Here is a 27,416-nt window from a genome sequence, read left to right as displayed (position 1 = left end):
ATACACTTTACTGAAAGAGCCATTAGCAGAACTTATAACTCTAAAGCTCCATGTACGTTAGGGATCGAAAATTAATTTTGATGGGCTACCAAATTACACATTAGATGTACAGATGAAGAATCTGAAGAGAGTGTTGCTTTACTGATTTCACAAAACATATCTGTGATTAGACACTGCTCCACGTAACACACAACAAGGCATATAAATCATCCCTTGACCTCTACAGGACAAGATAACATTTAAACCAGAAAGTAAGTTTTAAATAAATTTTTATTTTTTTGGCCACGCCATGCGGCCATGTGGGATCTTAGTTCCCCGACCAGGGATGAAACCTGTGCCCCCTGCCTTGGAAGCGCGGAGCCTTAACCACTGGACCGCCAGGCAACTCCCCGGTAAATTTTGTGTTCTTTGGAGTCTTTCCAAGAGTTTTGTTTTGCTTATGATTGAGGTGGTGGGGGAAGCTGGTGTGATTATTGTGCTTTATGACAGCCTCAAAAGATATTCATCACGTAATTTTCTAAGAAATGAGCTGAACAGATGCTAATGACTTGACACGCTGTCTGGTTAAAACAAAAAATTACAGATTATTTTAATGGCTATAACTTGTTTCTACAATCCATGATGGGCTTTGGGGGGCTATCAGTCACCGTTGTATAAATACATCATTATGGTTTTTTATTAATTTGTATTGTTTAATCAACTATGCTTAACAGCTCTGTCAGTCGATAAGAGATAATCAGAAAAGTGATTATTAAAATGCTTAAAATCATACGTCTCTTAAGTTCTGCAGCACTTCCTTCTGATTAAATCTCTCTAGAAATACAAAATTTCTAGTAGTTGGCTACTGTAAGTTCTTGCTGCAGGCCCTAAGAAGATTTGAAAAGATGGACAATAGTTTTGTGTAATCATTCTTTCCTCCAAGCTGCTGTATGGACCTAGATTTGTGCTCATCTTTGGAAAGCAGACAAATTTTTTAAAAATTATTGACATAAATTCTGATCTAAGGAAAGTCAATTTCTACAACCCATGGGCTATTTCGGCCTGTCCTGAGTGTGAACTCTCTGGAACTTCCATGGTACCCTTAGGAATTGGGGAGGGGGGCACACGACCTGATTATTTCTACAGCATCTGGACCGCAGGGTCTTTAAGTGTGTGAAGTGATAATCACCATGGTAGAGATGAGACACCCATGAAGGAGACCAAGAACTGAAGTGAAAAAAGCACTGGACACACAAGAAAAGACGTGGAGGTACCCTAGTGCATGTTACCAACTGCAAAAAAAACAGTGTGAAAAGGCTGCACAGTGTCTGGTTCAGACTGTATGATATTTTGGAAAAGGCAAAACTACAGAGACAGAAACAGATCAGTAGTTACCATGGGGTGAGGGGAGGGAAGGATTAACAGGGGAATCACAGAGAATTTTAGGGCAGTGAAACTACTGTGTGTGACACTACAATGGTGGACACATGTCATCATACATTTGTCCAAACCCACAGAATGTACAACACCAAGACTGACCCTTAATGCAAAATATGGACTCTGGGTGATGACGATGTAGGTTCACCACTTGCAACAAAAGGGGGTAATGTTGAAAATGGGGCAGGCTGTGCCTATGGGGACTCTTTGTACTTCCCCCCTCAACTTTGCTTTGAACCTAAAACTGCTCTAAAAAGTAAAGTCTTTCGAAAAAAGCACTGGACACTGGAGATCCTGGTCTAGGGGCTCACCTCCCGTTCTCTACTTCTGTGATCTGAGCTTTCCCTCTGACTCTGAGGTCTTGAGAACCTCTGATATTTATAAACCTCCCTATCCATTTTTCACTCCCAGGGTGCATGCACCTGGCCCTGCCCAAGCTTGCTTCATTCAGGGAATCTGTTCAGGACCCTAGGAAGCATCATGGGGTCCCATTTCCCAGCTCCCTCTTCCCAACTCTGCTACGCCATTGGGGAGGTCAGGTCATGCCCTGACCCCTCCTGGTAAGCCCAGTGCCCAACACCGTTGTAGGTTCTAGATTTTTTTCCAAGGAGCCCACCCCACCGATTGGGGTCTTGCTTTGCTCTGGCCAGTCCAAGTCCCCAGGCTTGGGGCATGTGTCCTGAACCTCCCATCTGATGCACCATCTACCAGAGAGGACCTGAATGTGTCATCTTAGAGAATCAATCTCAACAGACAGCTGAAGGGTCACAGAGTTTGCCTCAACTGTGGACCCAGCCAGCCACGCTCTGGGGCAGCCTGACTCTCAGCCCAGCAGGGATCCCCACCCTAGGCTCCACACCCATCCCATTGGCTGACCAACACAACTCACGGACATCTCGAAAATCGATACCATCTATTATCTGTGTGCTGGGTCAATGCCCCCAGGCTGTGTTGCTTGGGGCTTTACCAGAATATTGACTGTCTTATACTCTAAGTCTAGGTATAAAACAAGAGCTCTATGGAAGTTATAATAATACAACATTCAACTCACAGAGCACCCATCTATCAAAGAGCAGTACCTATTTACAATCTCTGTTTCTCCACACCATACCCCTCTGAGCTTACCTTTTCTGTTGCCCCCTACTTAGTAGATACAAAATAAGTGAAACCTCCTTGAGGAGTGAGAGTCATATAGATCAATTAATATATACTAGCTGACACTTTACTGTGTAATAACCCCAGACCCTCCAGACCCACGACTGGGCTATTTGCTCCTACACTCCATGGCATTATATTGCTCTTGGGTTGGTATCCACTTTCCCCCGTTGTTCTCTCTCCTCCCTTGCAAATGGGCTGTCGATCGCCATTTATCTGTGACACAAGGATGTATGAGTCACAGCTCTCCTCCCTGCCTCTAACCACTGTTCCTGACACACACTAGGCTTCAAGATCAAGCAGTGTGACCGGGGTGCATGAGTGCGGCTGGGTTTAAACAGGCTTTTCAATAAACAACATGCCTGCGCTCCTACAAATTAGCGTCTGTTGTTGTCACTGTTTTAGCTCAGAGGCTTTGTTCTTTATCCACGTAGCAAGGATGGAGCTTTAAGTCTGTGCGTGGTGTAAAAATAAGAGGCTGTGTGATTCCAACTCTATGACAATCTGGAAAAGGCAAAATTATGGAGAAAGAAGACAGATCAGTGGTTGCCGGGGGTTAGGATGGGGAGGGATGAAGAGGTGGGGCACAGAGGATTTTTTACGGCAGTGAAGCTACTCTTCGTATGATACTGTAATGGAAGATACAAGTCATTATACATTTGTCCAAACCCACAGAACGTTCAACACCAAGAGTGACCCCTAATGTCAACTATGGACTGGCTGATGATGGCATGTCCATGTAGGTTCATCAATTGTAATAGATGTACCATCTGGTGGGGATGGTGACGGTGGGGATGCAGGGGCAGAGGAAAATCCCTGTACCTTCCTCTTAATCTTGGTGTGAACCTAAAACTGCCCAAAAAGGATAAAGTCTTTAAGACAAAAAATAAATAAAAACACAAAAAGACGAATAAATTACCATCTGTAACAAGAAGGATGAAGGGAGAAAAACCAGCATTTCTCCCTCTTCTCCCACACTTTTAGCACAGCTCTGAGGTGGTCATACAAATCCTACTTCATACACTAAACAATCCTGAAAGGCAGCTATCATTATCCCCAGGTTACAAATGAGCACACTGAAGGTCAAGAAGTTCAGAAAGCAGGTTCCTAGTCCAGGTTCACATACTTAATTACGCAGCCGACTCAGAATCCAAGAGATGCATTCCCGATTACACAGTGTTCACGAAGCCTTACTTTTATAATCAAACGGATGCCACCACAGATCCATAAACAATTACAACACAAGGCAAAAATAACTGTTGGAAAAGAGATATGACCAAAATTCTCCAAGATCACAGTGGGAAAAAAGGCATTCCTTGTCAGTGTCCTGGGCACGGAGCACAGCTGTATGGGGGGCTTCCAGCTAAGTAAGGGGTCTCTGTGCCTTTGGAGCTGTTTTCCTAGGCTCCCCATGTTAGATGCAGGCACATCCTCCCTCCCACAGCCCCCTCTGTCCTCGCTTATTAAGGGGGGGACCATTAGGGCCTCTTTCATTTAAAAAAGAAGAAAAAAAATGTGATGCTAAGTGCCCTTCCCACTTCACAGTGTTCAACCCGTTACAGAGAAGTTTTGCATCCGCCACGCAAGTTACTGCTGACATCACCACCAAGAGAGCAAGGTCAGGTGTTAATTAGCCATTTTAAGGATGCAGGGAGTTTGATGCAAAGAGGTTAAGTGACTTTTATCCAAGGTTACACTCAGCGAGAGGCATAACTGAGCCACTAACCAGACCAATGCTCTCCATGCCTCTACTCAGGCCCGAAAAGCACTCTTATTGCACAGAAGTCAGCCACAGAGACACAACATTTTTTTATTTAAATACCAGCAGAATACGGTAGAGAAGGACTCCTCCACTTAGCTGCTGGCAGATCACCCCAGAAATCAGGGTTCAGACCTCCATTACCAAGCAGGTCCATCTCCAGCTCTTGTAAGTTTCCACTACAGGCTAGCCACCCTTTAAAAACACTTAGCACACAAAAAAATAAATTTTAAAGACAGAAAAAAGAAGTGCTGGCTCAGAAAAGCTCCCAAGAAAACAAGGAGAGAGACGTTATCCATGTTTCCAGAGATCAGAATTTCAAATTGACTTCTGATACCTCTTAGTCAGGCAAGAGTGAGAGCCTCAAGAATGAACAGCCAAAGCAGAAAAGACTGACAAATAAATAATTACAGCAACCTCCACATGAAACATCCTTTCCAAAAATAAGTTCATCATCATGAGTACGTGCCATCAGCCAAAAGCTGACTGTATTACAAACGTGCGTCATACTGAATACTTAATAGCAACCATACTGTATATTCAAACCAAAAAAAAACACAAAACAGGTACATAGTAGAACCTCAATAAATAATCCTTTATAGACTGATATAAAAATCATTCCATTCTATGACAGTAATGCCATTTATGGACCAAAGCAGCTGCTGGCACCCATGATGGCCATCAACCCAAGACCTCCCTCTGCCAGGTCCTGTATTCCCATCAGCGAAGGGCTTAGAGGAAGATGTGCACTTTATCACAACCAAAGGAATTCAATGACTTACACGTAACTCCATAAAAGCCCTATGACGGTAAATACTTCCAAAGCTCTGAGAACTTCTAATCATCTAAATTATAAGAAAAACTGTCATGAGGGAACAAGAGGGCTGAAGGAGCACAGCAGAGTCAGGGCGATGGAGGGATGAGAGGTGGGTTGAGGGTGGGTCACATCTCATCCCATCCCATCTCCAGGATGCATACGAGGGGGACGGAAGAGGGGAGGACGTTCAAAATATTCAGAGACTCGCAAGGTCGGGGCATCAGCTACTCAGGACGAATGTAAACCTCCCAGGTTCTACTTTTGAAAATCTAATGGCTCCACTTCATGTATTTTCAATTTGGCATTCTAAAATTTTGTCTTGTTTTGAACAGTTACAAAGGATGTCATTTCCTATGTATAGCGTGTATGCCATTTTGAATAAAACTGCTATATCGCTCCCATAAATACAGTCAATGGAATGATCTGATCTCTTCCATCACACATTTTAAAACAAACATGAATATTACCAGTCAGTTTGTGTGGTGTTCCTTTTTCTCCTTGAAATCCTAGATCCTCAGGCTCTCACTCTAACGTAGCATCTTTTTGTTCCCCACAATGTTTTATAGTTCCTCTGACCCTACTTCTCTGAAACAACCACAAAAATTCATATGCGACACTGTAATACATAATTAAACTTTTTAAAATTTCTCTGACCACAAAATAAAAATTGTCTTTTGGCTTAGGCTATTGCAATTATTTTCAGTCCAGAGCAGAACAATCCATGTAACATTACAAAGTTTGATGATTAAGCATAAAAAGGAAATTGTCGTTTCTTACAGTTGGAGGGTAGGTATGAGGCCTTGAGTAAAGGAGGGATCACTTAAAACTGATAGTTTGTGTTTAGTGTCACAAAGCAATGCACCCCGGGGACATTCTTCTCCGAAGTGGAAGAAGGAAGGCTGGGGTAGGGGAGGCACGAAAGGACACCAATGGTGTCACCTCAGGCAATGGAAACTGCCTCCCTAAATCGACCCCTGGAGGGTAACCTTGGAAGGACTTCCCGTGCACAGGGGACCTGGAAGATCCCTTTGGAAACCCGGAACAGGCCCGCCCATGATGTGTCCGGGGCCCAGGGCAAGAGTACAAATTCAGGTCCACATAAATATGTGGAAATATTTCTAAGTTATTAATCAAGCGAACCAACTGTGAAGAATGCCCTATCCACCTACACTGACAAATACATCTTCATAATTGACAGAATCAAAAAGGATGGAAAAAGCTATGGTTTATATAGGACTGTAAGTTGGCAAAATGCTAAAGATTACTAAATTTAATTACGATGACTTGTCTGGGTGTTCTGCTGATGGGCTAGCGATGTTTGGATGAGTGATAAACTAAAGACTTACATAATTGGTAAGCTGTTTATATATATATATTCCATAAAATTTGTTTTCCTTGCCTTCATTTCAGCAAAATTATTATGTCTAGTTAAAAGAAAAAAGAGAAAGGTCCAGATTGTCACATAATTTGTCTTCTAGTCACAGAAGTCATCTCAAAGTTTAAATAATAAAAATATATTTATATCCAGTCTATACAATTTTAATATTTTAATCTAAAAACTGAAGTGCAAAAATAAAAATTTTTAATTATTGTGTCTTCAGAAAAGCTACTTTCCCTCTAAATATTCTAAATTATCTACTGAACTCAAAAGAGGACTTACAAATTATAATTCATGAACCTCAAATTTATAAAAATAAAATATTCAAATAACATTGAACATGTTATCTAGTTTTTTAAGAATTTAATCATACTAAGTGGTTATAAAAATAAAATTATCCGGTCCAAGCTTTCAATATCCATTCAGTTGCCAATGTGATAACTCTATATCACACTTAACACTTGTCATGTCTAGAGCTACATATATGTGGGAGAGCATGAATTTACACTGTAAAATATATTTTTTGGTTTTGTAAAACAAAATTAAATACTGTGAAATACTCTTCAGCCAACGTGTATAACTGTTGCAAATTCTGCACTAATTATTAAGTACCTCTGGAACCACAAGATGGACCACCAAAAAGAGTGAAGAAGAAAAAAAGGACACTCAGCATTACTGAAAATTGATCCTTCAGTACACGAAAATTCTATTATATTCTAAAACATTCTATTATCTGAGAGGAGTTTTGTCTTTATTAATATATAGTTTTACTAATACATGTATTATTTTATCTTTATGGCAATGCCACAACCCACACAGTCCACAGCACTCAGACACAGCCCTTTACTCCAAGGGCACGAGAGATAGGATCATCGTCTGGTGTCTGAACAGTTAGAGAGAATGCTCAAAATTAGGGTGGCTCCGTGCCAGCCCCGACTGCAAGATCCCCAGTGAACAAGGCAGCTCCGTACTCTTTAATAAATGCAGATGCTGGTGCTGGCGAGCCACAGGGGTCTCTATAATGCAGAGCCCAGGCCACAGCCCCTCTTGTCCTGGTGTCAGTGTAGCACTGACATCAAAGACCACTGGTCCACGATACCATCTCTCAGAGCTGAGGTCAGGCTACCTAATCAATTATGATGCATGCCCTCTAAGCTAAAGACAGAAGAAAGGCACATGAGCTCCTATCTTTTTAAACACATCACAGAACCCTGCATCTGGATGTACACCTGCAGTAGCCAAATCCCTTGTAAGTAATCCCAGCAGGCAGGTCTGCTCGGCAGCAAGAGCTATGGAATAGACACTGCCTCAGATAGGTCCTGCCAACCTCTCAGACAAAGGCTGATGGTCCTCCTGAGAAGCAGGCAGTGAGCCAGTGAAGTTCAACCTCTGTCCATTTCACAACAGTTTTCAGGAGAATATCTGGCCCTTCACCCTGGCATTTCTGCTTTCAGAGAATTCAAAGCTACCAGTGCATTGTATGCATTATATTTACTCCACCATCTCTCAGCTTCCTCCCAGAGCATTCCGTGAAGAGCGCTGACATTTGGCAGTATCAGTGGAAGATCATCTGTTAAGGGGAAAACTGCTATATCAATTACAAACACACATAGAACATTCCTCCTCTAAGAAGGTGTTAAGATAGTAGAGAACAGCCCTGTTAACTTGGATGTACCTCTTGAGTCCACACCGTTGATGGTTAATTTTATGTGTCAACTTGGCTTGGCCACTGTACCCATGTATTTAGTCAAATACCATGCTGGATAGTTCCTTGAGGGTGTTTTGGGATGAGATTTATATTTAAATAAGTGGACTTTGCATCAAGCAGATTGCCCTCCCTGATTGGGTGGGCCTCACCCAATCAGTTGAAGAACTGGATAGAACAAATGGTTGACCTCCTCAGAAAAAGAGGGAATTCTCCAGCAGACGGCCTTGGGCTTCAACTGCAACAGCAGCTCTCCCTGGTTCTCCAGCAGACAACCACCGGACTGGAGTGGCAACTCTCCCCTGGGTCTCCAGCCTGCTGGCCTCCCCCATCAGACCGTGGACTTGCCAAAACCCCACAACTCTCTGCACCAGTTTATCGAAATAAATCTGTCTCTATATATGCACCTCCTACTGGTTCTGATTCTCTGGAGAATCTTGATCAACACAACACCAAGCTCTACTCTGAATCCCACTGCCCAAGCCCCCAGGACTTTGCATATTAGTTGTATTCACCAAGCTTTAACAAGATTCTAGGCTCAGGAGACAACCTACGCAAAAATCAGTCATTCCTTTAGAGCTGGAGTCAAACAAGGCAGACTCTCCCAGGGACCTGCCAAACAGAAGGACGCAAACTGGGAAGCATGATCCTGGAATGGAAGCATGGCCGTGGAAGTGGGGCACGGACCTGGAATGGGGCACAGCCCTGGAAGGTCAGCATGACCTGGGAACGTGGAACCAAGATGGGAGACTTAGTAAGAAGCAGTGAGGGGTCAAGAGACTTGTTCAGGAACACAAAGCAAGAAGAGAAGTGGAAGCTCACCTGTCCAACAGGCTAGAGGGAGGTAGAGGCCTGATGGAGAGCAGACAGATGGCACTGAGGGCTCCTGGACAGATGGCACCGAGGGCTCCTGGACAGCCGGCACTGAGGGCTTCTGGACAGTCGGCACTGAGGGCTGCTGGACGGCCCACACTGAAGACTCCTGGCTCAGGGCAGGAGAACAGGGAGGTCCACAAATCAGGGTCGGAGCTGAGGACCCCCTGTGCCCAGGGGAAGAGTCTGTTTGAAGGCGACTGAAGACTTCTCTTGCAGCCTCTACATTAGGGTCACTGGTGTGTTAAAGGGTCTGCCCAGAGCAGAAACAGGGGCCGGGTGCAAGCTGAGTCTCCCTACATGGGGCCATCAGGACCGAACCCAGTTGGGAGCAGCCTAGGGCCAGGATCCCCAGACAGGCGGTGGGGGACCAAGGCCGAGAGTGGACAGGTGGGCCTGGGGCCCTGACAGCAAAGGAGATGATGGATTAACCATGAAGAAACGAGTCAGACAACAGGGAAGGAAACCCGCAAAACGAAATCACCCTCACTTCCACACAGAATTAAACACCGGCTTGATTTAAAGTACATATGCTGCTGGGTTAGGAAGCAAAAGAAAATAAATGCATTTATGACTAACACCAAAAAGGAAAATCTTATAGTCCTTTTTTGTGCTTACAGTTTTCCTGTAAGCAGAAAAACCCAAATAGCATCTGAGACAATTTACATATCTTTACATAATCTCACGATTACCATTTGGCAACGAAGCTCCAGACCGAATCTCCTCCATTTATTTGCCTACAAAATGACAAAAATGTACAAAATAACAGTCTGGACAAGGAGTTTTTTACCCTCCTCTTAAAAATCACAAGAAGCCAATTCCACAATTTTTCTTAATAATATGTGTCCAATATTTCAAGTCTAAACAGTCAAGTCTTATTGACACAACTTTATCAATCAACAAATATTCACCAACCCTTGCTATTTTCAAAGCATTGATTTCAGAATTGGGAGGAAAAAAAATCGCTCTGGGCTTAAAATCTATCCAAGATGCCATCCTGGAGACAAATTATTTACACACCCCAAGCAACATTTTTTTCAGATATAAAGTAAGAATCGTACCAGTCAGTTTACAGTGTTGCTCTTAGGAGAGGGTTAAACTGAGTTGCTTGGTACATAGTAGGCACACCATAAAATATTTTGTGGGTGAGAGAAACTGTTTTTAATTGTAGAGTCATGACTCAAACACTAAAATCTGTGATTCAGCTATTCACTAGGCAAGAAAATGATAAAGGCGGCATGTGGAGTATAGTGAGTTTCAAGAGATAAATACAAACACCAAACAGAAATTTATAGAAGACTAATTTTTTACTCATAAACAAAGAGTTCACCACTACCTATATATACAAAGGTTTTTGATTTAGAGGAAGACCATTTATAGTCTGCCTTTGTGTTTTTCATCTTTGTTTTTCCTTCCATAGGTTAAAAAAAAACCCCACAGTTTCTTAGGCTTCTATTCATAAAGCCTATTTATTTCAGAGCCCTTTAATAAATTCTCATCCATTGCTCTTTGAGTTCTTAGATTCAGAACATTCTCGAGCTGAAGGAAACCTTAGTGACCATACGGGCCAACGTGGCATGTTGTCAGATGGCGCCTGGGAAACTTGAGGTCACAGGCTCAGAGGCTGACACTCGAGGTGAGGACCCAGATGCCGACAGGGCCCGAGCAGATCAGAGGAACCAAGCAGGGGACAGATGGTATGGAAAGCAAAGGACCATGGGATGAGGCAGAGGCTGCAGTGTGGGATGCAGGGACGGGTCTACATCTCTCAAGTTCTCAAGAGATGCCGATAAATCATCCAAATTGTTAAATGACGTAATCTGTACATGGTAGACACCAAAATTATTTCAAATGCTTTTCAGATCAAAACATACAAATGCACTCACATGCTCATACATGCTTATAAACACAAATGCTTGCAAACACACTTACATGTTCACGCACACACATACGCTCATGCACACTACAAGCGCACACACACGCTCATGCACACACATGCAAGCCAGGTCCACTCTGGTCCACGCCACAGTGAATCTATACACAGGGCCTCCACATGATCAGATAGGACTCCAAACCACGGGTGTCGTTTTAAAGGGCCATTAAGTGCCTACAGAGAAGGGATTACTTTATTTCTTACCTGAATATTCCTTCTTTCACATACCATTATCAAAAACGGCTTTTTTGACAAGAAGATACTAACTCACTTTTTTCAACGTATTAACTATGTCTTTTAGTTTATTTACTCTCATATTTATCAAACACATCCTACCCTTCCTTACAACATGGGCTTTTTTCTCTTTACATTAAACTATCTAATATTTAGTGAGAGTATGTGCTTCCCTCAACTCCAAGAGGCCACTAAGGTTTACCTTTCCTCTTCGAGTTTTTAGCAAATATATTTAATTTTCTTATTAGTGTACAAATGGGATTCCAGTTACAGTATTAGGTGGCCAATGAAAACAATGTGATTGTCTAGGTTTCATTAGTATTACTAAAATATCATTTAAATTTTTAAAAAGATAGGAATTTTAAATGCTGATCATCTCATGTAACACAATCAAATTCTAGTTCTGAGTCCACGGTTAAACAATGGTTACAGACTGATAAGCCCTGTCACCCGCTCACTTTACGGTCCTGTGAACTGACTGCCACATCTCTCATTTCACAGTCAACTATACTGAAAACAACAATTCCCCAGAACAGTCCGGGACCAAGTTTCAGAACTGGGCGGGATCCACCTCCACGACCTAACAGAAGGCCATATTCACACTTTTCTCCTAACGCTTCATGAATAAACATCCCTTATTCAAAGAAGTTACCTATTAACTAACTCCAGTAATTTTGATTCAACTTTGAATGGCAAATAGAGTCATTCCGGCAAGACTGCAGAGTTTGCAATTCAAATTACAGAAATTTTAATAATGGGGAGAATAAAAATTAGTGGAATGATTCCTAAGGCACCGGAATTCCAATACTTTTATTGCACCAGTAGAAAGCTCACATAAATACTTCTCAGTGTAAAAGCTGGGGGGAGGTATCTGGATGGGCGTCCTCACACATAATTCACCTGCTGTCTTATCAGAGCATTCCTTCCTGGGACTCCATAGGAACCTCCCAGACACCAGAGTTCCCCAACCCCAGACATTAAGAGGCAATGTTGCTGCTTCTCAATAAATGACAGTGAAACAGTCTCTGGATTAAATGACTTCCTTACATTATCACCATAAACAATCATTACTTGGCTGCTGCCCTTTGCAAGTTTGCACGTGCTTATGAATAAATCAAGCCTCATTGATTTACCAAGCCAAAACGTTTTACATTTCGCTCCCCTAATGTGAGCTATCACCCTCCACTGCACGTCATGAGGCTTTCATGTACTATGTTTCTTAATACTTTTCATATGAAAGATTAGTACCGATTAGCTCTGGAGCAGGGACACTGCTCGTGGAATGGTCAACTGGTCACTAAACCCAGGTCTCCCTGAACGTGTCTTTATTAAGGGAATTCTCTTAACAAAGTACAACAGAGCTGCTGCCATGCTGTTTCCTTCCCCCTAACTTTAAAGGAGTAACGAAGGCCAGCATTGATTCAAAGATTAGTTTCACTTAAAAGAGCAAGGCAGGAAAATACAGGGCTGCAAAGGATGCTACGTGCTTGGTAAAATGTCATCTCAAATTTTAAAACATGACTCTCAGGGCAGTGACTTCAGAAGACATAAGATTACTTGGAGAATCCAAAAATGACCAGAAAGATCTAAATGTGACCAGAAAAGGCAGTCCTCTCCTTTCTCCCATCAATGAACAAAACCACCCAAAACTCCCATCCTCTTGCTTGGCCCAACGATATTTTGAAACTGACATCCACATACTGATCGATCTCTCAGGGACTGAGTACTCCGAGGTCTCTGGCTTCCATCGAGGAACCAGAGTCTACAATTCTGTATTGGGTAAAATTCTATCCATGGCAGGTGACAAAGGACCCAAATGCTCATCATAATTTCCCAACCTAGTTTGCCTCCCAACCCACTGAAACTTCACCATCCCAGAAAGTCACACAGAAACCTGACTTCGGTGCTTTGCACAGACTCCTGGGCTAGATTTCCATCAATCCTAATCCCCAAACAAACTCCATTCCTCATGCACACAACAGGAAAACTAGCACCCTCCTCCTTCCTTCTTTCCTTTCCAAAGATCACAAACCAAAGCAGGTGAGACTGGAAAGCTCTTTAGAGATTATACACTATCACCTCCTCATTTCAAAGATGAGGAAATGGGAGAGCGAGAGGTACCTACATTAATGGCAGAGGCAAGGAAAGAAACCTGATCTTCTGGCTCCAAACGCCATGTCCCTGCTTCATACTACCCCGATTCCTGGGATCAGTAAGAAAATCTATCACCACGGAGCCTCCCCAACAAATACATAAGGTGTCATGGACCGCTTTCACTCCTGTTAATATTCTGGGACACCTTTCAAGTTTAACCACGACAAAGATCGACCAGGTACAGCTGCGGGATTTACAGTGCAATGAGCTCTGTAAGACAGAAAACCACACCAACAAGAATCCTTGTGCAAGAATAGATTCTACGATTCCCTCTGGAACAAGCTGTCACCTCTGGCTACGAAGCAATAATTATCCTGCACTACAGCAATCAATAAAACCTCTTGCCCCATGAACCTGCTACTTCCTGACTTTGTTCTCTGTACTCGAGATTTCCAAGCTGTATCGATCACCTACTAAATTTTTTTAAAGTTCTTTAAAAGAAGCAATAAAGAAATTCTCCAATTAGCATCACTTGGGATGGTCTGAACAGACTTCAAATCTTTCATTCACATTAATGGTTTCTCTTTTCATGGGACTTCCCCATTTTTCATTTTCAATTAGTCATTTTAAGTGTGTCTGCGTCTTGCCTAAGAGCACAGAGTCAGGAGGATACAAATTTGATAGTGTTTCTGAAACTGTGGCAGCTGTCACATTTTTCACCCAGGCAAGGAAGAAGAATTGATTCATCAACTCTGCCTTCTTTTCTCAAGCAACAGCATGGATTTTTTTTTTTTACCAAATGAACCCATTAGCTCTTAGAGTGTTAAAATTCTGTACCCTGGAACTTCTTACTAAAATGATCCACTAGAGGCTCTATTACAAAGTAAAACCCTCTTACATCTTCTCCACGGGTGTTTTAAAAAGTGTCAAAATTTAAGAGTAAGTCATGAGATAAGCAAGGACAGCAAAAAGGCAAGATTTCACACAGGAGAAGGGCCTGCCTCTCGGTCCCCCTCTATGCCCCCCACTCTCGGTGTCCCCAGGTATGTATCTGCCCCTGGGATCAACTCATGTCTGGACCCTCCTGGGAGAGTGTGGACATATCTACATGGCTTTTGTGTGCAGAGCTGGCAAGTGGGAAAGTGTCTAGTTCTCTAAAACTGATATTTTCCCAATATTCCATCAGTACAATTCATCCATCAAGACTGATTTATTTTGAGATACAAACTACTGTGTACAAAACAAGCAAGCAGAGAGGATATACTGTACAACACAGGGAAATAGAGCCATTGTTTTGAAATAACTTTAAATGGAGTATACTCTATAAAAATACTGAATCATTATGCTGTACACCTGAAACTAATATAATATTGTAAACCAACTATACTTCAATTTTTAAAAAATTTTAAAGGAATCGTAATAACTATATAGTTCACAAGGAGCCGGAAAATGAAAAAAAGACTGACTTTTTTCATGACAGATCGGAAATCACAGGGATATTATAGTCTCACCTCAGTGGCTGTTTTAATTCAAAGCCAGATGGAATATTATTCAGCCGTTAAAAAGAAGGAAATCGTGTCATAGGCTACCACGTGGATGAACCTAGAAGACATTATGCTAAGTGAAATAAGCCAGTCACAGAAGGACAAATATTGCCCTCTGTGAGGTGTTATATTAAAAATAAAGCTACAGGGCTTCCCTGGTGGTGCAGTGGTTAAGAATCCGCCTCCCAATGCAGGGGACACGTGTTCAAGCCCCGGTCTGGAAAGATCCCACATGCCACGGAGCAACTAAGCCCGTGCGCCACAACTACTGAGCCTGCGCTCTAGAGCCCGCGAGCCACAACTACTGAAGCCCGCGTGCCTAGAACCCATGCTCCGCAACAAGAGAAGCCACTGCAATGAGAAGCCCACGCACTGCAACAAGAGTAGCCCCCGCTCGCCGCAACTAGAGAAAGCCCACACGCGGCAACAAAGACCCAACGCAGCCAAAAATAAATAAAATAAATAAATAAATTTTAAAAAATAATAAGTAAAGAAAGAAGGGCCTTCCCTCTTCTTTCTGAGACAATAAAGGGCCAACACATTCGGTAAGGCCAAGGCAACGGATTCACTCCTTACAAACGTCATGTAAATGAAACTCAAACTCCATGCGTTTGTTATGACACTTCTCTATGTAACTTTACAAATGCTCCAGAAGGGAAAAGCAATTGTGAATAGGACGGACGCAAGGAACCTCGGAGTCAGCTCTAATACTTTACGCGTGGCTTCAAAATAAAAATATCAAGTCAAAATTAAGATAGGCAGGCAGGTCCTAAGGAGACATTACACCTGCTTGAGAATTAGCATCAGGAGTTTTCAAGTGCGAAGAGGACAGGGTGTTGAGATTCAGCTTTTTGGTAAGGCAGTTTCTCTCACTTACAGGATCGGATGAGTTCCTGATCATCCTAAGAGGCCGCCCGTTCTTTTACAGCAGGATTTCTCGAAGTCAGCAGTATTGGCAGTTTGAGCCCAATAACGTCACCGTCTGGGGGGCTGCTGTGCATTGTAGGATGTGTAGCAACAGCCCTGGCCCCTCCCACCAGATGCCAGCAGCACCCCCCTCCTCCCCTCTCACAACTAAAAATGCTTGCAGACATCACTGGATGTCCCTGGGGGGTAAAATCGCCCCAGTAGAGAACCACCATTTTCCAGCAACTAAATGGATCTAATCTACACAAGCTTTGGCAATCTCTTTGAGAGTAATGTCATTTCTCCTCATCTGTTTGGTTTTCTACATGTTTCTCAACTTGATAGTCTCCCCACACAAGACAGATTAAAACCTGTTAGAGAAACCTGTTTCTGATGCACTATAGTGCTATTCAAAACATCAAGTCTCTAAAGCAAAAGAAAAGCAAGATAATCCATCAGCAAAGGGAGAACAAGGCCTCCATCATGGGCACCCCTTCAGTCTTCCTTTCCTACCTCCAGAAACCCACCCGAGGATTACGCTCAAAGGCATAAAGGCCATGGTGGGCTCAGCCGTCGACTTCAGCTCCAACATCTGAAAATGCACCCAGTCCCCCCTCACTCCAGCACCCTCAGGCTAATGCAACTCAAGGAGAGACCCTGAAAGTGCTGGACCTTCCTAGGATATCAGTTATTGAATCTCTACAAGGTTTTCTCTATAAGCATCACAAGTGATACCCGAGAGCTGGGCCAGCCCGTGCTCACCATCCGGGGGCATTAGGGTCTTATTGTTCTGCGTGCACCACCCTACGGGGTGCAGATCCGCGATCACCACGTCACACCAGAAGTCGGCCCGGCGGTCCTCCCCGTAACCACAGTAGCGCAGAAGCAGCAGCTGCCCACAGGTGGTGATGACCGTGGCCACCCAGTACGTGTCCGGGTTCTTCTTGTTGGCTACCTCCAATTTCATCCCCGGCTGGAAGTTGCTCTGAATGCTGATCTCAACCTTAAGGAACACAGAAAATACGTCATTACACTAGACACGTCCATCCAGAAGATTATGTGAACGACTGAAAACACAGCACTTAATATTTCTGTTGCCCTAGATCAGCACCATCTAAAAGAAATGTAATGTAAGCCACTGGTGTGACGTTAAATTTTCTAGTGGCCACTTTAAAAAAAAAAGAGAGATAAAACAGATGAAATTAATTTTAGTAATGTATTTTATTTAACCCAACAGATCCCAAATAGCATCATTTCAAAAGGGAACCAATATAAAAATATAGTAGTGAGAAATTTTACATTTTTATTTTCCAATGAAGCCTCTGAAATCTGGTGTGTATTCTACACTTACAGCACATCTTGTTACCGAAGAGAACTTGGGTCCGTTAGTCAGAGATGCAGCAAAGCCAGTCTACTGACCGGGCTGTGGTGAAAGAAAGTGCAGAGTTTACTGCAGGGCACCAAGCAAAAGAACGGGCAGCTCATGTTCAAAAGACCCAAACTCCCCAGTGGCTTTCAGGGAAGGGTTTCTAAAGGCAAGGTGAGGGGTGTGGGTCACAGGGCGTGTCACCAGCTCACGAATAATTCTATGATTGGTTGGTGGTGAGGTAACAGGGTGATGTTTCGAGAATCTCAATCATCAACCTTCTGGTTCCAACCAGTCTGGGGTCTACCTGCTGGTGGTCAGCATGCAGTTAACTTCTTCTACCTGGTGGGGTTTCAGTATCTGCAAATCAACTCAAGGATATGGCTCAGGCTATTATCTATAGCCCCTGAGCAGGAACTAAGGGCCCCTGAATTTGTGTTATGGCTAAACTGTTATTATTTTGTCTTGCCTGACTGCTTTCCTTAGTTTCTACATTTTCTTCTCTGATTAAATTTGCTCTTTGCAACTCAGAGAAAGCCTTAGGAGGCTGAAGTTTTGGAGGTGGGGACACAGGGGGGTCTGTTCTCAGGAAGGCCCTGCAGGGTCCTACTTGGTTTCAATCTCAATTTAGATGACACACTTTTCCAAATGCCGGATGGCTAGTGGCTACTGCGTGAACAGTGCAGCCTCAGAAAATGGATTTTTTTTTTTTAACGAAGGGTTATCATCTATTAATATTTGCCAGCCCTCCCTGCAAGAGAAAGCTTTCCATCCTGGTGAGTTATAATGTTCTAAGGCCATTACATCGGACGTCTCTGAGTGGCTGCTGCTTAAGAGGTGACGGAATTATGAACTGTTCGCCCATGGGTCCTGGGCTACTCTTCCTGTAAGCCTGGCAGACAGGCCTGGGGACATTCTGCATCCACAGTACAGGGCACTATACCGTACCTGAACGTGGGGCAGGAGAATGGATTGGATGAAAGAGAACAGGACTGACTCCGTATGCAGAGATATTGAGAACTTCCTGGTACAGAAAAGGAAGGAAAAAGCTGTTGATCTATATCTCATTCCTAAAGCGCCTGGAGAAATCTAACCAAGTCGTCCTGGCATCGTGAAAGGCAGATGTTACAATGGCTTTTGCAAAACGGAATCCACACTGTATGCTGGGTGAGTTTTAGTTTTATTATGTTTTAATATTTCACTCTTGGTTTCACTAAATGACCACAGTCCCATTCATAATAAACCAGCAATCATCACAGTATAAGTGTCAGTATAAAAAGAGAATCGGAATGCGATCCACCCTTAATGAGGTCATGTAAATTTAATTAGGTCTTAAATTCCTTTTCAAAGGAACACTTCACTTCCAAAAAGAATAAAATGTCACCTTAAAATAAAGTGGCTTCCGGGGCTTCCCTGGTGGCGCAGTGGTTGAGAGTCCACCTGCCGATGCAGGGGACACGGGTTCGTGCCCCGGTCCGGGAAGATCCCACATGCCGCGGAGCGGCTGGGCCCGTGAGCCATGGCCGCTGAGCCTGCGCGTCCGGAGCCTGTGCTCCGCAACGGAAGAGGCCACGGCAGTGAGAGGCCGCGTATCGCAAAAAAATAAAATAAAATAAATAAAATAAAGTGGCTTCCTAATTCAACAAAAGAGCCAGAAGGAAGACCAGGTTGAGAAAGTCCCCCAATTTGTTTATGATACTGAGGCTAAATCTTTGCCTTGGAAAGGCCCAGTGGGGGGAAGAAAATGTTTCTCAGTATTAAATTTTCATTTCCAATAAAGCAATAGTAATACCTAAGAACTTAGGTCCTGGAAACTCAACCTTTTTCTTGCTAATGATATATTACCAAAATCTCATATCTAAGCAAACATCTGGTAAAAACTTAATTTTGTTATTTCCTGGGACTTGCCCTCTGCTTGGCATGCTATTTGCATTGTTCAAAAAACAGTATAGATGACGGTGATTTTTTTTGGTTTGATCCAAACATTTCCTGAATATTTATGGTCTTTCCTGTAATTTGACTCATCTGTCCACAAATGGCTCTAACGCTTTTAGGTGTCTTTTCAAAAGAAAAATATCAATTCAAACTTAAAATATACAGCCATTACATCTCCTAAGAAGACATTACTCATTGACGCCTACTTGCCGAGTTCGCTGGCTTTTTATTTATTCGCATCAACCTTACCTGTCTTGGGCTGTGCGCCCCAGACAGCAGAGAACGCATCATTCTAATCTGGTTTTTTGAGGCACAGAATGAGGTTAAGACCGCACACCATTTCTCATGCTGAGCACCACCTCGGGGCCCAGCCCTGGATTACATAAAGCAAGGCCCACCTTTCCTGCAGCCCTCTGTGAAAATCAAACTCACTTCCACATCTCCTCTGCATTTCTAAGAAATCTTGGCCAAATTTCTCTTTTCTTCTCATTCCCTTTCTTCCAGTAAGTTTGGCATCTTCCTGAAGACACCCTTCCCACCCCCACAAACAGATCAGAAGGAGAAAGGAGGTCACCCACATGTTTGAACGATGTGTGAGGAGCTGCACTGGTCCCCGTCTCTTCCAAATACTCTCCCCAGTTAAAGCCGGTTTCCTCCAAGCTTGAGCCTTCTTCTGTCGAAAGGCAAAAAGAAAAAAAGAAACAGAAGCATATCAATACTAGTGTGAAGAATGGAAAGGCACTGGCCTTCCATGTAAACCAGAAAATCTTTCATGCAAGAGACAAACAAATTCAATGTGTAGGAGAATACTGTTGAATTCTTTGCAAAGCTTCTGTTTGCTGATTTTAGAGACAGGTGACTCAAGAAAGACATGGAACCAACCTAAGTGTCTATCAACAGAGGAATGGATAAAGAAGATGTGGTCTATATACACAAGGGAATATTACTCAGCCATGAAAAATAATTAAATCATGCCATTTGCAGCGACATGGGTGGACCTAGAGATTATCATATTAACTGAAGTAAGTCAGACAAAGACAAATATCATATGATATCATTTACATGTGGAATACAAAAAATAGTACAAATGAACTTGTTTTCAAAACAGAAAGATTCACAGACATAGAAAATAAACTTATGGTTACCAAAGGTGGGGGGAATAAATTAGGAGTATGGGATTAACAGATACATACCACTGTACATAAAACAGATAAACAACAAGGATTTACTGTATAGCACAGGGAACTATATTCAATATCTTGTAAAAAACTACACTGGAAAAGAATCAAAAAACGAATATATATACATATATGTATAAAGAAATCACTTTGCTGCACACCTGAAACTAACACAATATTGTAAATCAACTATACTTCACGTAAAAGAAAGAAGGAAAGAGGGCTTCCCTGGTAGCGCAGTGGTTGAGAGTCTGCCTGCTAATGCAGGGGACACGGGTTCGAGCCCTGGTCTGGGAGGATCCCACATACCGCAGAGCAACTAGGCCCGTGAGCCACAACTACTGAGCCTGTGTGTCTGGAGCCTGTGCTCCGCAACAAGAGAGGCCGTGATAGTGAGAGGCCCGCGCACCGCGATGAAGAGTGGCCCCCGCTTGCCACAACTAGAGAGAGCCCCCGCACAGACATGAAGACCCAACACAGCCAAAAATAAATAAATTAATTAATAAACTTCTACCCCCAACATCTTCTTTAAAAAAAAAAAAAAAAAAGAAAGGAAAGAAAAGAAAAGAAAGGGAAAAGGGAGGGAGGGGAAACAAGGAAAGGAAGGGAAGGGAAAAGGAAGGAAGAAAAAAGGAAAGGGAAGGGGAGGGGAGGGGAGGGCAGGGCAGGGAAGGGAAGGGAAGGGAAGGGAAGGGAAGGGACGGAAAGGGAAGGGAAGGGAAGGAAGTCAAGGAAAACCCTGAAGAAATTCTGCTTGGACTACCCTGACAGAATCAAGGGTAAGATTAAGGGCTCTTCAGTAAATGAAATGAGATTTGCTTCAAGGCATAGTTGCTGCACGTTAGCCTGTTTGAGATTATCCACTGGAGACACTCCGGTCTTTGGGGAGGTTGGAGGACAAGGTGAAGGAAACCACTGGGCACCAAGTAAGCACCTTGATGGATATACAGTACAACAGCTGGAGATTATAAAGTAATATCATAGATCATTGGGGCTTCAGAAAGCATTGACTCCAAAGTCATTTCAAGGAAAAACACTGAGACCCAGAAGGACCGCTCAGGTGTGTGAGGCGCCCGGCCAGTTAGCCACAGGAACTGAGCGGCTGTCAGACTGACCCCACGCCCACCCCATCCAGGGACCCTCTCCTGCCTTCTCCTGAGACAGAGCTCTCAGGACAAGGCACCCAGGTAGAAACCTACAGGACACGCATTTCTCCAAGGACAAGGAACAAGGAGAAATGCAATCAAATGTACGACGTGGCTCTTAAAACATCACTGTTTTGGAGGAAATCAAGCAATTCCCAAAACATTTCAGACTGTACAGTAAGATATAATCGGTTTAGTTGAAAAGCACCAAATACCTCATTTTAAAATACAGATAACATAAATGTGATGTCATAGTTTCCACTGAAAATACTGATGAGCCGTAAACATTATTTTAACCTATTTGCAAGGCTGTTACAAGGAAGGAACACGCAGTAGTAAGGGTTGTCCAAACATGCAGGCCATTTAGTGCTTCAAAAGTTAAGACTCTTCTTTCTTTCCATAACACTCAATGGATACTGATGGTCAACTTGTGTATCTTCTATTAGCAAGAGCCCATTTCATTGGCCCAGAAGAAATGCTGTGATCAATCGTGTATTAATGTAGAAGTGGTATAACCCGGCAGGTGGGCCGGGGGAATTAGTGCCTGGGGGTATAAGAAAGACTTCTTGGAGGCTTATCACTATTTTTTTCTCCTAAATGTTATAAATTATAAGTGGGAAAAGTTATTTTCTTGTAATACTCTATCTAGTCTCAGGAATTGATAGAAGACGATAGCTTTTGTAACATCAGGAGATGCTAAGTCAAAAGGCAGTTACCTTAAACGTCGTCTTCTAAAGCCAAGTTGCTAAGAACTTCCACCTCCAACTTTAATAAGGCGGTTTATCATGAAATGTCCGAGAACAGAAAAAGCCACCTGAAGAGAAAACCTTTCCCCTGGAGCTCTTCCAAGATGCAGAGTCACCCTGGGGTTTAGGCCCTCCCATCAGAATCACGTTCCCTGGAAAAAGTCAGCAGGTCTTGCAGCCACCAGTTACCAAGGGCTGTGAGGCGGGTTTCCAGCTACTAAAGGCAGGGAGGCAAACCCAAAGGGAAAGCAGTCAGGCTCTAGAAAATGCCTCAGGGGGTCACCCAACAGTTCTGCCCACAATCCTTTTCACCCAAGCCGCACTGGGCATCAGTGATCAAGTCTGTTTTCTGACCCACTAGCCAGAGGCACGGACGCAGCACGGTTTCCTTGCCAGGGTGGCCTGGTACGGAATCTCTGGGGTAGCTGACTTGTTGCAGTGAAAGCCTGTGCTTCCTTTACACCCTCCCGTCCAGCGGCAGCTCAAACCACGCCTCCTGCAGGCCCTGCAGCTCCAGCCCTGACAGGCACCTCCGTTTCTACCCAGAGACCACAGGCTGTCACAGCAGTGACGAGAACTGGGGGTGTCAGCCCTCCTCTAACTGCTTTACATGCAGCACCTTATTTAATCCTTCCAGGAACCCTGACAGACGGGCACCTCAAGGGACTTACCAGGTCACACAACTGTCCAGCTACGAAGCAGGGGTCCAATGCAGGTGGCCTGGGGTGGAAGCCAGAACTTCTCCAAGGCACCTTCCCAGGTCAGACAGCCCCGCTCCATCACCCCCTTCTCCACCTGGAGGATCCGAGGCGGACCCCAGGGCCAGCTTATCTGTCTCTGTGGTGGTGAGCGTTAATGTGTTCAGGGCCAAGTCGGGCAGCAGGAGGACCCAGGAGGTGGGGGTTGGGCGGGAGGCAGCTGCCACCCCCGGGGAGGAGGACAGAAGGGGCAGGGATCTCGGGGCTTGTTTGCAAAGAAGGAGGAGAGAGCCAGCAGAGGATGTGGCTGTGATACTCGGCCTTGAGCCGACCGAGGCACTAGGTCCCGGAAGAGCGGTCTTTGGAGAATTCCAGCTGCTGAAAACGGATCGGGCTCCTCCAAACCAGAGACACTCGGGTGGAGACTGAGCCTTCAGGAGCTGCCTGCTGCACTTTGATGAACCTCATCAGGACCGCAAGAGACCTGATGATTCCACCACTTGGAGGCAGTGGTGAGGCGAAGACCAAGGCTCAAACCTCCCAACTGCAACTTTGAGACCCTTCATCAGAGCTCTTGATCCTTCATAAAACTCTCATCTAGGCTGTTAACAAAAATTTTGTTTCCACCCAATTTTAATTCATTACAAGCTACGTTTCCAGTCTCTTCTCCCAATAAAAGACGCTGCAGCAGCTTGCGTGCTCACTCCGGCATTCACTCCCGTCAATCAAGAAGGGAGAAGGTGGAACCTCCCTGGCAGCCTGGTGGTTACGACTCCCCACTTCCAATGCAAGGGGCTCGGGTTCCATCCCTGGTCAGGGAACTAAGATCCCACATGCCAATAAATAAATAAACAAATAAATAAATAAAATCCATAAAAAAAGAAAGAAAGGGAAAGGTACCACTGGGACCCACCCCCTCCCCACATGTGAGTCAGTGAGATCAGTGCTCAGGAAAACTCTGCTGCTCTCTGCCATCAAAACAAACACTTTAAAAAGCAACCAAGAGTCAGGCCTAGAATGGTATTTTAAAGATTAAAACCTTTATGCCTTTAAAGGTTTATGCCTTTAACTCTAAGTATGCTGTTTTAACAATAAAATCAAACACAAAATGGAGGGTTTTCGGAACCTGTAACATATAACACTTCCTCCACCACCTATGCCCTCACTGAGCAGCTGATTCTCTAAAGACATTTCAAAGAGCAAGAGACAGACACGCCATGTTTATGGGTGGAGGTCTCATAAACCCAGAGCGAATATTTACAGCTGATTCATGAACTTCTTAAACCCATAAACACTCTATCAAGGAAACTCTGACGGCCTCTTTTCTCCGCATCGTAACTGATCAGAGGCATCTCCCCACGATGTCATGCAAGCAGACTGTGAAAAGCTACTAAGGAAATGTCACAGCTCAGAAGAAGGCGGGAGTGTTCTTCAGTGGCGATCCAATTCTAGAACACAGAGAGCTGTGTATGTGACTGGAATCGTTCATGTTAACTAGAAAAAGAATACTCCAAGTGGGAGTGCAAACGACTTTACAGTGAAAAATGGAATCAACACGGGACTCATTACCTTTTTTTAAGTCATCAGATCTTGGGTTGTAGAATGTAACAAGCTGAAATAAGACTAATCTTGCAGAGGAGAATATTAAACCTGTCATCCGCACCCAGTCAAGGAATAGAGAATCAGCAGGTTCACGATGAATGAGATCTTACAGGGCACCTTCTCGTGCGCTAGGTATTATTTTTTAAGTGGACAGAGAAAGGAAGAAGACATTCAATCTTTGTCATTTTAACCGCTGATAGTCGGTTGGTAGGATCACAAGGTTTAGAAAATGTTTGCACTGTGAGTACATTAAACAGACACAGGGTACTTGATAAAACTCAGAAAGGACTAGCCAACATCAATCCTAGGTCTGAGTTCACAGCTGCAAGATTACACCTGGGGGGGGGCGGGGACGGAACAGGGCGGGGGGACAGACATCGGAACACAAGGTCCTCTTGGCCACCCAGACCCCAGAGGGCCAGAGAGACTTTCCAGAAAAAACTAAACATCCCATCTCCTAGCTAGGGGAGGCAACAAGTATTCAAAAGACACTTTTAAAAGGGGAGGAGGAGAAATATTATTGAGTCACATTGAACTAGTCCCCAGCTGGAAGAGTAAGAGATCCAGATTTTTCTACTAAGAATGTTGACTCTTTTCCTTCCCAAACAGAAGAGCCCATGGGACTCTGGTTAAATACTCCTAGTCCCAAAAAAAAAAAAAAAATCAAGCCCACGTTTCCAGTGTAATTCTTTTATTCGGTGGCTTGCCCCGTCTAAATGTGCAATGCCACTTTATCCGCAGACTTCATCAGCAAACTACACTTAGCTGGCCTGGAAGAAGAATGTCAAGGAATCTACTGATCACTACGTCAGCACACTATCTTGCTTGCTTTTATCACCAGCAAGCAAATTGCAATTGGAGAAACCGAGCACTCCAGGAATCCAATCGCGGTCCCCTTCCTTCTCTGTGCCCAGTAGCGGGGCCGCCGAGGCCTCGGCGCCCCCCAGGAGGAGGAGGAATTTTACATGCTGCCGATTTCACTGACAGGACGCAAGTGTCAGTCATGGACCCCAACACTCTTTGAGCCTTCCTTAGGCAAAGAGGCAAAAGTGAAAAATAAAAAAGCTGTTCATACGAGTCATTTGTTTTAAGTTGAAGTTTCTAGTGCAGCAAAGTGGACCATCATTCGAGGAATCTCAGCAGCTGGGGGTGAGGGGCGGACCTCACAAGATGCGCACACCCCCCGGGCAACCACATTAGACTCCATCCTATGGCCCCAAAACTTTGGCAGAGAAGAGCCCGAGTATAGCTGCTTCTCAGGGAGATGCAGCTGTGTGTCACATGACACGTGGGGACCGGACAGGGACGGGGGACAATGGAGGAGAGGACAAGAAGGGATCTGAGGTGCGCCTGGTCCCATAAAGTGTGGGGTGGTAGGGGCAGGGGAAGTGTGCTCACAGGAACACGTATGTATGAGGGTAACTTCTCCCTGCACCGAAAGGCAGGCACAGCCCAGCGTTTCAGAGCCTCGGGATGCTTGAGATGAAATCCTGGCTGGAACACAAGAGCCAAGTGACTCTTGTCATCCGATGTTTCCTCATCTATAAAACGGGGCTAATAAAAGCAGCCGTCTCACTGGGCTGCAGAAGGATAAAGGGACCCAACACGGGGGAAGTACTTAAGAGGGTGCCTGCCACACAGTTGGAACTCAGGACCACAAACCTCTCCTCACGCACCTGCCAGCCAACTTGGAAGCAGCTGCAGGCTGTCTGTGCCTTCTCTGGTTCATCCAACACACGAATCTCATCTGGAAACTTCTGGGGAAAAGAACCTTGGCACCAAGATGCCATCCAGCCCTAGGCACGTCACAGCGGGTCCCAGAACCAAATAGCCCCACAACCGATTCCAGAACGGAAACTATTTTACTGATGAACCGGTTAAAAGGAAACTCCTAGGGAAAATAAACTACTTGAAGACTCATACTTGAGTCTGTTAACATCTCAATGTTCCAAACTAGATTCGAGTTTCTACAAGTCGGCCTCTGCTCACCACGAAGGTTTAGATCCTGCCTTAAATCTGTTTCCTCTATAGGAAATCCATCTTGTGGCACCTTCTAAATGCCTCCTCACTACACAAGGACATAGGGAAATTCCAAGGAGAAAGGACGGGTTAGGCATACAGGGAAAAAACAAAGTGAGTCAGGACCAAGATCTGAAAAATGTTAGGATCATTTAGAGGTAATTTAGAGCTACTATTTCTACTAAAGATCTTAACACCTTGATGCAGGCTGCCCCACACAAGAGCAAGAACTAACCACGTGTGTCGGATAAGTTTTCCCCACTGCACACATCCCCCCACTGAAGATGTGCCAAACCTGACGCTCATGCTTCCCCAGTCATGGAATCGCCCCAAAAGAAAGTCAGTACAAATAATATTCCTGACACCATATTATCATTAATGGCTTCAGGATCTACTCATGCTTGAGTTATACCGCAGCTGCAAGAAAATGAAAACTCAACACACGGTTGGCTTTGAAACAGCTTTGAAAACACACTGCTGAAAACAACGCAGTAACAGGCATCAGATGTGTGCCTGACAAAAATACATTAAAAGCTCAGTAACTCCAAAAGTGGGAAGATAACCTCACTTAGCAAATGTAATAAAGACTTTTTTAAAGTATAGTTGTACTTAAATAAAAGTAGAATAATTAGGATGAACCTTCAGCTATGAGACTATGCTCTCTCTGAAAGAGAATTTCCACATTTCCATTGGGAGACACAGGCTCAGCTCTCCTTTTAGGAGAAGTTTTCTCACTCCTACTTTATGTACAGAAAAACACAAGTGGGGAGAACTAAGCCAATTTTGAAACAGGTACTAACATCTTTCAACATAGTTAGGCAATTATTTCAGGGTTTTCCAGATTTTTTTTGCAGATAAAAAGATAATTCCAGGTACAGATATTATTTGAGAAACATAATCTTAGAAATTCAAT

The 27,416-nt window shown here is 43.9% G+C and overlaps 1 protein-coding gene across 1 annotated transcript in view; it reads right to left on the bottom strand.

Moving 5' to 3' along the window:
* Positions 1-27,416, bottom strand: part of SFMBT2 (Scm like with four mbt domains 2) — a 209,663-nt gene that overhangs the window by 154,531 nt on the left and 27,716 nt on the right. Inside the window, exons 3-4 of the mRNA XM_022580255.3 lie at positions 19,694-19,788; positions 16,577-16,817 (exon numbers count right to left, since the gene is read on the bottom strand). Coding sequence (XP_022435963.1) covers positions 16,577-16,817; positions 19,694-19,788 — 336 coding nt within the window. The remainder of the gene's footprint in view (positions 1-16,576; positions 16,818-19,693; positions 19,789-27,416) is intronic.

This window comes from Delphinapterus leucas, chromosome 2 (genome assembly GCF_059928025.1).
Source record: "Delphinapterus leucas isolate spDelLeu-1000000601 "Yukka" chromosome 2, BTC_Dleu_Yukka2, whole genome shotgun sequence".
NCBI classification, from domain to species: Eukaryota; Metazoa; Chordata; class Mammalia; order Artiodactyla; family Monodontidae; genus Delphinapterus; species Delphinapterus leucas.
Note: the sequence above shows the minus strand (reverse complement) of the source record. Positions and strands in the feature narration are given on the sequence as shown.